General features: G+C 36.7%; 1 protein-coding gene across 1 annotated transcript in view; it reads right to left on the bottom strand.

The window, feature by feature from the left end:
* Positions 1-9,304: 9,304 nt before the first annotated feature.
* RMDN2 (regulator of microtubule dynamics 2) overlaps positions 9,305-12,302 on the bottom strand; it is a 117,722-nt gene continuing 114,724 nt past the window's right edge. Inside the window, exon 11 of the mRNA XM_049870451.1 lies at positions 9,305-9,566. Within this exon, the coding sequence (XP_049726408.1) occupies positions 9,513-9,566 (54 nt within the window). The 3' untranslated portion in view covers positions 9,305-9,512. The remainder of the gene's footprint in view (positions 9,567-12,302) is intronic.

The raw sequence follows: 12,302 nt of genomic DNA on the forward strand, positions 1-12,302 counted from the left end.
TGTGTGGTGGTGGGATGGTAGATGGTCTGCTGAAAGGCAGCCTGGGCAGGAGCGTGCTGAGGACCTTGGCCTGTATGCTGTAGGCCACGTAGAAGATGTGGCACTAATCTGCTCTTTGTTTCTACATTATGAGCGACCAGGGAGCAGAGGCTCCACGGTGTGCGTCCTGCTTCACCAACAGCATTTTGCATGATGTTGGTCTAGAGACCTAATGCAGCTTGACACTCGGGTGACCTCACTTGCACGGGCCCCTTCTAAAGCTGGGCTGTGCCCCCACCCCCGACCCCTGAGGGAGAGTAGCCCCAGCCCCACAAAGAAAGCTTGGAGGCTTGGAGAACAGGCCTCAGCCTGGCAACTCCTTCACATCTTATTGGTGGATTTAGTGTTTGCCTGACTGGCAGGCTGCTTCCAACATCCACAGCAGCCAGGCCCCAGAGACACTTTCTTGTGGAGGGTCTGCACTGGGCTTCAGAACCTGAATTTTGTCACAAGGAGAAGGATGTGAACAAAGGTGCTGTTCAGTTCCCTGCTCAGGCCCACTACAACCCAAGCTTCAGTGCTTTCTGGGACCCGTATAGACCTCGGGTACGGAGGTGGGAACCAGTGATGCCAAGGATGGGCAGAGCTGGACGAGGAGTTGCAGAGGTGTCAGGGCTCAAAGGACTGGAGTTCTCCAAGGACTCACCTGGGGAAGAAGCGCTGCAGAGAAAGTTACTGTGTGCCATTACCAACAAGAAGTGAGGCTGAGAGAAGCTTTTCAAACCATTAGTAATAAACAACAAATTTCAATCAATCATGCTATATGAAGACTGATTTTTCTGTCCTTTTTATAGAAAATGGCATTAAAAAATTGATGACAGAAGATGAAGTGAACAAAAAGTATGAGGCAAAATATAGGGAAAAAAGTATTCTAGAGGTATGTCATATAGTTAATAAATAATAATGAAATATTGTTATTTTCCTGAATTTTGTGATATTCTTTGTCAGCTTTTAAAAACTTATAATTTGTGGTAATGTCTTTTTTATTCTAAATGAGTCACTTTCATGTCTAATTTTACATTTGTAATTTTGTATTCTTTTCCTTAATGAGTTACCAAATTGTGTAAGCTTCAGGCCTCACAAAACTTGAGTAAGCCCTTGGATGGTTTCATAATATTAGCTCAATAAATGCTTGGTTAATTATAATTGCCAAGTACACAGAGATCCTAGGACTGAAGAACTCTAGGGAAATAATATTCACTTCAAACAAAGAGACAAAATAAATAACTGAATTAATGGCTTGGTTGGAAAATCACTATCTTTATGACTAGGACCTCTTAAAAACTGGAACAGTTAATGTTGGGCTCCAGATGAGTTACACACTCAACATAGAGAAGCCAGTCTGCCTGATGGGAAGGGGCTGTCCAATTAGGCTCTGCTAGAGCCAGGGTTATGTGGCATTAATAATTTGTAATGCCATTCCCACATGTAATTTTCATCAGGCTATTTTCCCAATCAGGTTTTGTAACTTTAAATTAGTTGGGATGTATAAACAAAAAGCACTCAGGAAGGAGGATAATTATAACTTAACTTTTCACTTGCAAATGTTATTTGACAAAGCTTAAGGATACTATTTATTAAAAAAAAAAAAACCCAAAAAGTTACTTCAGAGTTCTAAGCAAAGTTCAATTAAATAATTAATTTCATAGTATAATTGGCTTAACTTGCTTTATTTTATAGAGTGACTGCATTTGAAACATAAAACCATGTTTAAAAAAGAAATTTAATAATTTTGAGTTTGCTATCTATAGAATAAGGGCTTACAGGACTGGGAAGTGTGGGGAGGGGTGGATGGTTTTTTATATTAAAATGTTGTAGAGATGCAACTGTCCTGTTATAATTTCTGGCTTGCAAAAACTAAAACACAGACAAAATATATGAAACAATGGTTTGCAAGATATTGGACAGCAAGGGAAGGACGGTGTCTTAGGCTGGGTTCTCTAGAGAAGCAAAATCAGTAAAGCATATAAGTATACACATAGAGAGATTTATATCAAGGAAATGGCTCACGCAGTTGTAAAGGCTGGAATGTCCCAAGTCCGTGGGTCAGGATAGAGGCTTCTCCTGATTCATGCAGCTGCAGGGGCTGGTGAACTCAAGATCAGCAGGTCAGAGAGCACGGCTTTTGCTCACAGGTTGTGAAGATCAATGAACCTCAAGATTGGCAGGCAAGACCACAGGTAGGCTGCTAGCTGAAGTCCCAAAAACCAGAGGTCAGATGAACAGGAGCCAGTTGCAGGATCCAGAACGAGCAAAAGCCCATGAGCCTTGCCAGAATGCCCACTTATATTCGACGCAAGCCACACGCCAATGGACACTCCCTTTCAACTGATTAGCTAGGCACAGCAGATACCATCATGGAGGTGATCACATTATATCAAAACTCATCATGTAAGTGATCACAATATCATACAACTGCCAAACTACATCATAACAGTCAAACCTCTGAGAATCATGGCCCAGCCAAGTTGACACACAATCTTAACTATCACAGACAGTGAGCCCTGAAAGAGAGATAACAAAAAAGGTGATCCCTGCACTTGCCCCAGTTTACTGCCTTGAGAGAGTTTCCAGGTCATGGTGCACAGAAGGGGAAGCCAAAAGGAGTCCAGCAACCTCCTTAAGTTAAGAGGACAAAGCTGAGAGTCTGGGAAGACCAAGCTGGGTAGAATTTGAAGGTCAGAGTACTGGAAAGAAGAGAGTTGCACTAGAGAAAAAACTGGTGATTTTCAGAGCATTCCCTTGAGTATTCAGCTGATCAGCTCAGGGCTGAGAATATTTCCTCTTCCCCACCAGCCAGATTGGACAATCTCATGGTTCATGGCAGATTGGGTGAGTACAAAGGGAGTCTTGCCTCAATCATGGAGAATAATTAGCCCTAGAGTGTACATTGGTCCTGCCTAACAAATCAAGACCTGAAAAAAATCAAGACCTGAAAGCATCGAACTGCTTCTGAATAACTTAATTGTGTCCCAGATCAATGCTCAAGAATATTTACAGGAATGAAATGTATGTGTGTGTGTGTGTGTATATATATATATATATATATGTATGTATCTAGCAGCAAACAAGGTAAAATGCCAACGTCTGACACCCAATAAAAGTTACCAACTATACAAAGCAGAAAAATATGACACATAATAAATAGAAAAATAAGTCAACCAAAATTGATCCAGAACTGATACAGATTTTAGAACTACCAGACAAGGACATTAAAACAGTTATTACAACTGTAATCCATATGTCCAAGAGGTTAAGCAGAGACATGTGGGATATAAAAAAGACCCAAATCAAACTTCTAGAGATAAAAATGACACTGTGTGAAATGAAAATATGGGATTAATAGTAGATTAGACATTGCAGAAAAAAAGATTTGTGAACTTGAAGACATTGCATTAGAAACTATCCAAAATAGAGAGCAAAAAGAGAATTAAAAACAAACAACAACAATAGAAAACAAACAACTAACAGAGCATCAGTGAGCTGTGGGACAGTTTAAAGCAACCTACTAACAAATATACCAAATTTGATGAAAACTATAGACCCACAGATCCAAGAAGCTCAATGAACCCCAAGCACATAAAACATGAAGAAAACGACAAGGCACATCATAATCAAGATATAATTAGAGATACAGAGAAGATGGCACTGGGTTTTTTTTTTTTTTACAGAGAAAATCTTAAAATCAATCAGACATTACATAAAGAACAAAGGATGACAAGAAGATTTCTTGTTGGAAACAATGCAAGTGAGGAGATGGTAAAGTAGTATCCTTAAACTATTAAAAAAAAAAGTCAACTTAAAATACTATAAACCAAAACCCACTGCCATTCTTTCAATTCCGACTCATAGTGACCTTATAGGACAGAGTAGAGCTGCCCCACAGGGTTTCCAAGGCTGTAATCTTTACGGAAGCAGACTGCCACATTTTTCTCCTGCAGGGCGGCTGGTGGGTTCAAACCACCAACTTTTCAGTTAGCACCCAAGTGCTTAACTACTGTGCTGCCAGGGCTTCTTCTAAAATACTTTGCCCCCCGCCCTTGCCGATATCCTTCTAAAATGAAGGTGAAATAAAGACCTTTTCATATACACAAAAGTTGAATGAATTCATCACCAGCAGATCTGTACCATAAAAAATGTTAAAGAACTTCAGGCAAAGCCGAAGGGGAGGAAAAAAGGCATATCAGATGAAAATATGGTTCTACACAAGGAACAAAAAGCACTGGAATGTTCATTGCTAAATATGTAAGATGTTTTCATAATCATTCAAATCTCTTTAAAAATAATTGAGTAAGCAAAAATATTAATGATATATTATGGGGTTTCTAACATATGCATTCTACACAAAGGAACAAGAAAATTTATAACATAAACAACAACAACAAAAACTCATTGCCTTCGTGTTGATTCCGACTCATAGTGACGCTTTAGGGCAGAGCATAACTGTCCCTTAGGGTTTCCAAGGACCACCTGGTGGATTCAAACTGCTGACATTTTGGTTTGCAGCTGAGCTCTTACCCACTGTGCCACCAGGGATCTGATAACATATTTATGTGATGTTAAAAACATCATATTTTATGGGGTTTATAATACACGCATAAGTAAAATGTATGACAGTAATGGCATTGTCTGGACAGGGAGAAATAGAAGCATACTATTTTAAGATTGTTATACTACACATGAAGAGCACTGGTGGCTCAGTGGTTAAAAATTCAGCTGCTAACCAAAAGGTCAGCAGTTCGAATCCATCAGCCACTCCTTGGAAATCCTATGGGGCAGTTCTACTCTGTCCTATAAAGTTGCTGTGAGTTGGAATTGACTCGATGGCAATGAGTTTTTTTATACTATATGTGAAGTTGTATAATATCACTTAAAGTTAGACTGTGATAAGTTAAAGACGTATATAACTCATGGGTCAGAGAAGAAACCAAAAGTGAAATTAGAAAGCATTTTTCACTGAATGAAAATAAAAACACCAAAAACCAAAACCAAACCCAGTGCCATCGAGTCAATTCTGACTCATAGCGACCCTACAGGACAGAGTAGAACTGCCCCATAGAGTTTCCAAGGAGCGCCTGGTGGATTCGAACTTCCGACCCTTTGGTTAGCGGCCTTAGCACTTAAGCACTACGCCATCAGGGTTTCCAATAAAAACACAATATATTAAAATTTGTAGGATACTGCTAAAGCGGTTCTTAGGGGGGATTTTATAGTGCTAAAAGCCTACACTGGAAAAGAAGACAAGTCTCAAATCAGTGACTCCAACTTTCACCTTAAGAAATTAGGAGAAGAGCAAATAAGGCGCAAAGTAAATAGAAGAAAAGAAAGGTCAGAGTGGAAATTGAGGAAATAGAAAACAGAAAAATAGAGAAAATCAGTGAGACCAAAATCTGTTTTTTTGAGATCAAAAACATTGATGAGCCTTCAACCAGACTGATCAGAAAAAAAACACTATCAGTATCAGGAGTGAGACAGATGATATCACTAGAGATTGTATAGATGTTAAAGAGATAATAAGGGAATATTATTAACTTTATGTCAACAAATTTGGCAATTTAGATAAAATAAGTCAAATTCTTTGAAAGATACAAACTACCAAATCGCACTCAAGAAGAAAAATAAATAGTCCTTTATCTATTAAAAGAATTTTAATTGAAATTGTGGTTAAAAACCTCCTCCAAGAAGAAAACTCCAGGCCCAGATGGGTTCATTAGTGAATTCTATCAAATGTTTAAAAAATAAAAAACATCAATTCTACACAAAGTTTCAGGAAATTGAAGAGGAAAGAATACTTCCCAACTCATTCTATGAGCCTGGGATTACCCTGTTACAAAGATCAGATAAAGATATTACAAGAAAAAACTATAGACCAACATCCATCATGAACATAGATGCAAAAATTCTCAACAAAAATTTTAGCAAATAAAATCCAGTAAAGAAAGATAATACATTAGGATCAACTTAGGTTTATCCTAGGAATGTGAGGTTGTTTTATATTAAAAATCCATCAATATAATTCACCACATTAACAAACTAAAACAGAAAAAAATATATGATCATCTCATTAAACGCTGGTTTAAAAAATTTTCAATATTCATTCTATAGGAAAACTCAGAAAATAGGAATGAATGGGAATTTCTTCAACCTGATAAAGGGTATCTCCAAAAAACCTACAGATAACAGTATAATGTTATTACATTATAATGTTCTCTCTCATTACTTCTATTCAACAGTGTATTGGAAGACCTAGATAGTACAATAAAACAAAACAAACAAAAACAAAAAAGAATTAAAAGCTATCAGATTAGAAATAAAGTAGTAAAATTGTCTTCTATTCACAAATGAAATGATCACTTACGTACAAAATCTAACGGAATCTACAAAAAACAACTACTAGAAATATGTGTTTAGAGAGGTTGCAGGATACAAGATCAACATACAAAAATCAATTGTATTTCCATAAACAATGAGCAATTAGAAATGGAAGTAAGAACATAATTTACAATAGCATTAAATATGAAATACTAAGGGAGAAATCTGACAAAAATGTGGAAGACTTGTACATTGAAGACTATAAAATCTTGCTGAAATTAAAGAAGACCTATATACCATATTCATGGGTTGAAAGACTTAAAATTGCTAAGATGTCAATTCTCTTCAAATTCACCAATATAATCCCAATCAACATTCCAGCCAGATTTTTGCATAGAAAAAAAAAAAAATTCTAAAACTCATATAGAAATGCAAAGGGCTTAGAATTGGAAAAACAAGCTTGAAAAGTAACAAAGTTGGGGATTCAAACTACCTGATTTCAAGACTTAATATAAAGCTAGAGTGATCAACAGAGTATTGATATTAAAATCAACTAATAGTTCAAAGGAACAAAATGGAGAGTCCAGAACTAGACTCACCCATATATAGAAAACGGATTTTTGACAAAGGTGCAAAAGTTATTCAGTGGAAAAATCAACAAGTGATGCTGAAACAATTGGATATCCAGATACACAACAAATTAACTTTGATCCGTACCTCACACCATATACAAAAATTAACTCAAAACTGACCATAGACTTACATGTAAAGCCAAAAAATTATAAAACTTCCTTTTTGTTCCTGCTTCCCCCCATTCCCCCACCCTCATCTGCTTGCAGGATTGCACAGTGATTCAGACTACAACAAGGACTCTGAAGCAAACTACTCAAGTTCAAATTTTATGCTGATTGCATTCGGCATTTTATTTAATATTTCTGTGCTTTAGTTCCCCTGTCTGTAAATGGGATAACAAAAATTTCTTCCCATAGGGTTTTTATGAGGATTAAATGAGTTAATATAGTTAAATGCTTAGAATTTAAGTGTTACTATTTTTTATTATCCCCAGAGCCCCAACATTTTGTCAGGCACAAAGGAGTTCAACCAGTTAAATGTAAAAAAAAAAAAAAGCCCTGTGCTCAAAGAAGAGTGGAGAAGACATGAGATCCCTAGACCTGGAACTCAGTTTTGGCTCGACCAGTAAGCAGTTCTCTGACCTTGACTGTGCATTGGAGTTTAGAGTGTTCATTTGTAAAATGAAAAGTTTGGTCTAGAAGATTATCTTTATAGTCCCATTCTGCTTTTGACACTGCTTTTGGTAATCCAAAAGTATACAAATATTATTAAATAAAAAGTTTTCTAAACAACTTTGAGGCACAATTGAGAGGTAGCATGGGTTTTCATGTTACAATGAAGGCCATTTGCTATTTAGTAAGAAAGATAATTAACATTGCCATTACATGTAAGTCACAGTTGTTAAAATTTTAGTGGAATACTGTTACCTCTTTAATGCTGTATGAGAAATTTTAACATGAATTTTGACTCTTAGCTTCTGAAATTGAACATAAAGCTCTGGACTGGAACTCCCCCTTTCCAAAGTTGTGCTGGAGGTCTTTTGCGAGGTTATAATTGTGTGTCACTGGGTCAGGTTCTACTGCACTTTTAGAAGAAAACCAAAAAAAAAAAAAAAAAACCAAACCCATTGCCGTCAAGTCAATTCTAACTCATAGCGATCCTACAGGACAGAGTAGAACTACCCCACAGGGTTTCCAAGAGTGCCTGGAGGATTCAAACTGCTAACCTTTTGGTTAGCAGCCATAGCACTTAACCACTACTGTGTCTTTGTGATGGGACCTGCAAGACTCTTCCCAGTAGTTTCAATGTCAGACCAGTTATCACAGGAAAGTGGGTAAGAACCAGTTGGACTTATCCAAGTGTCTCAATAGACTATTAAAAAGATGAGGTGTGGAAAACAGTCCGATTTGATGAACTGGTGTTACCAGGTCAGAGTTTCCAATTTTGAGTATGTAAACGTGTGTGTATTTGGGATAGCAAACTAGAAATTCAAGTTTTAACCTAATTTTAGGATGAGGCTGGTTAAAGGGTAGCTAGGTATGGGAATTAAGTCCTAGCCCCCCCACCCCCCCAAAATTTCATGTCTTAGTTTCTGGATATTAATAAAAAGTTGGAAAATTCAAGAAATGAAACACAGCCCCACAGAAATATGAACTACCACCATTTCAGTGTGTTTCAGAGTAGACACTCTTCTGTGCCCTTTTTCATATAATTGAGAAGATAATGTATTTGCAGTTTTGCCTTGTACAGTACTTAAGATGCTCTGTGTATTTCTTTATATCATATTTGTAAATATTTTAATGTCAAAATAATATTCTATTCTAGTTTTATTCTAATATGCTTAGCTGCTTTCTTATTGTTGGATGTAGTGTTTTGCTGTAAGAATACTGTTATGAACATTCGTGTATAAATCCTAGGACTTTTTCTCTTTAGGACTATTTTCATGAAACAGCACTATAAGATTAAAGACTCGGTACATTTTTAGGATTCTAGACACATTTTCCCAAATGTTTGTGCCAAAACACCCTTCTGCCAGCAGAGTATGAGAACCATTGCCAGCACTGAATGTTTCCTGAAAGAAAAATAATCCTTGCTAATTTGATGGTAAAAGAGTATCTTATTGTACTTTTATCTGTATTTCTCAGACTACTAGCTTCAATATTTTTCTTCTTTTGTTTTTCCTCTTCTATAAACTTATTCATGTCCTTTGCCCGTTTTTTCCACTTTTCATCTGCATTAATGAAATTATTTGCAGTCTCCATGAAAGCGAAAATAAAATACTAAAGTTCATTTTATTGTACTAATTTACATATTTTATTTAAAGAAATATTCTGAAGACTATAGCTTATTGATAGGAAAAATATAAAGCATACACATTTAGAGATCATTTTGACCTTACATTATAGTAAATAGATTGTCCAAGTAACATGATTAATTCCGGAGTGCTACTAGCAGAATGCCTCCTTCAGAAACATGGTTTTAACTTCAAACCCTTACGTGAAAATGAAAAAGGATAGTAAAAACACACATTTGATTAGCTTAAATTTTAGTAGACCACATCTGATTTGTTGGAGAGCAAGTTCTTTTATTTATCTCTTCAAGGAAGTGATCATTCTTTCCAGCTCTTTCTGTGCTTCTTTATCCTATAAAGGAAAGATAGACATGCAATTACATAATAAAATTTCACACATTCATCCTAATATTCTCAGTATTTTGAAACAGATTTTTGTTAAGTGAGGGCATATTTTTGAAAGACCATTACAAAGAAACCTTGGATCTCTGAGGACCAGGCACGATCCTGATCTATGAGAACGCGGACAGTGCTGAGTATTGTTTTGGGCTTTTTCTCCACCAGGTTAAGAGCAGTGGGATACAGGAAAGAAAAAGCCTTCCTTGTAAGCTGACATACTGGATCCTACCAGTGTGTTAAGAATTTTCTTTTCAACTACAGGATGTGAAGAAGCCCTAGCCCTAGCAGTAAGATTGGAATAAAACTGAGATTCCGCTACAAGAGCCAGAAAAACACAAATTTCATTATTAACTTTATCGGATAGCTTATATTTAAGATTAAAAATCATGTAATATATTTTATAGAATGTCATGCATTGTTATTTCTTTAAAACAAGTATGGAAGTTAGAAAAAATTGGCAATAAATTCAGATGGTAGGGCACTTTTATGCCTTTTTGCATTTAAGAAACATTGACTTTGCATCTACCAAAAAGAATTTGAGGAATGTAACAAACTTAAAATAAAAAGATGAGGAAAATGGGACAAGGCAGATATTTAGAAGTAGCCGTTTGTTAAATATCGTTTAAATGGAAAGTTCTCTAGGAGGTTTCTGTTTTTTATTTTTTAGCTTCTTGTTACTTTATTCTACAGTTTTTTTTTATTGTACTGAAACCATAGTTTTAACCATAAACATTAATATACTGATTACTTTGTCATATCTGATAAACTAGAAGTTTACCTTCTATCAAATCAATATTTACTAAAGCTTGTGACAAAATAAAATCAATGATATCCAGCATATTAGTGTGTCATTTATAAGAACTTATAAAAATCTATAATTTTAAGTATTGAGATTCATGTCTACATTTGTAACCCCAGGGCTAGCTCAGTGCCTGGTACCTAGAAGATCCTCAAGGAATGCCTGCTAAGTAAGACGCTGGTACTCACAAGCCATTTTCCATATCTAGGAATCAATTCCTTACAGAATGACATAGATGAGAAAGTTGTTTTAATTAGATGCCTAAAGAAATGAATATTCACAAACTATAGTGAATTAAAAAAAAAAAAATTTTTATAGTGAAAGGTTTAAAATTAAGATCATGACTCAGCAATAATTATACCCAGGCATCACAAAGCTGAATCCCCCAGTCCTCTGCCCCAATCCTGACTCCCAACACACACACATTTATCTCCATTCCAGGGCTTCCACCCAAGTCTTATATTTTTTATGAGCTGAGGGAGCTGGCACGGCTTTTTACCTCAAAAAACCAGCTAAAACCACCACCTCCCAGACGTGTTTTCTTCAGTCACTGTCCACAATGGATGTCCTCCAGGCTTTTAATCCTCTTTGATGTATTTACCCTAATACTGCTCTTCTATGCTTTCTCTCCCTTGATTCAATCTCTCAACTCCTCCCCTCTTCCTCTGACATTTCCACAGTGTTCCCTAGAACTCCTATTAGGGGACTTATTTTGAAGTCATTTTTGCATAACTAGCAATGTATTTGCCAAGAGAGTATGTTTTAGGAGATGGAAGAGAGGCTGAAGGATATTACTGGGGGGAGGTTACAGCCATTAATAATTACTCTCTCTCATGGAGCCCTGGTGGTGTAGTGATTAAAAATTTAGGCGACTAGCCAAAACATCAGCAGTTCAAATCCACCAGCTGCTCCTTGGAAACCTTATGGGACAGTTCTACTTGTGTCTATCAGTTTGTCCTACTGTGGGGGCTTGCATGTTGCTGTGATGCTGGAAGCTATGCCACTGGTATTCAGATACCAACAGGGTCACCCATGACAGGTTTCAGCTGAGCTTCCAGACTAAGACGGGCTAGGAAGAAGAACCTGGTAGTCTGCTTCTAAAAAGAATTAGACAGTGAAAACCTTATGAAAAGCAGTGGAACACTGTCTGAAATACAGCCAGAAGATGAGCCCCTCGGGTTGGAAGGCACTCAAATGATGACTAGGAAGAGCTGCCTCCTCAAAGTAGAGTTGACCTTAATGACGTGGATGGAGTCAAGCTTTTGTGACTTTCATTTGCTGATGTGGCACGACTCAAAATGAGAAGAAACAGCTGCAAACAATCATTAATATTTGGAACGTGGACTGTACAAAGTATAAATTTAAGAAAACTGGAAATTGTCAAAGATGAAATGGAACACATAAACATCGATATTCTAGGTATTAGTGAGCTGAAATGGACTGGTATTGGCCATTCTGAATCAGACAATCATATGGTCTACTATACCAGGAATGACAACTTGAAGAGGAACGGTGTTGTATTCACCGTCAAAAGAACACTTCAAGATCTATCCTGAAGTACCGTCAAAAGAACACTTCAAGATCTATCCTGAAGTACGAAGTCAGTGATAGAATAATATCCATATGCCTACAAGGAAGACCAGTTAATATGACTATTATTCAGATTTATACACCAAACACTAAGGCCACAGTTGAAGAAATTGAAGATTTTTACCAGCTTCTGTAGTCTGAAATTGATCGAACATAAAATCAGTATGCACTGATAAGTACTGGTGATTGGAATGCAAAACCTAGAAACGAAGAAGGATCAATAGTTGGAATATATGGCCTTGGTGATAGAAAAAATACTGAAGATCGGATGATAGAATTTGCAAGACCAACAACTTCATT

The sequence above is a fragment of the Elephas maximus genome, chromosome 26 (genome assembly GCF_024166365.1).
Source record: "Elephas maximus indicus isolate mEleMax1 chromosome 26, mEleMax1 primary haplotype, whole genome shotgun sequence".
NCBI lineage: Eukaryota > Metazoa > Chordata > Mammalia > Proboscidea > Elephantidae > Elephas > Elephas maximus.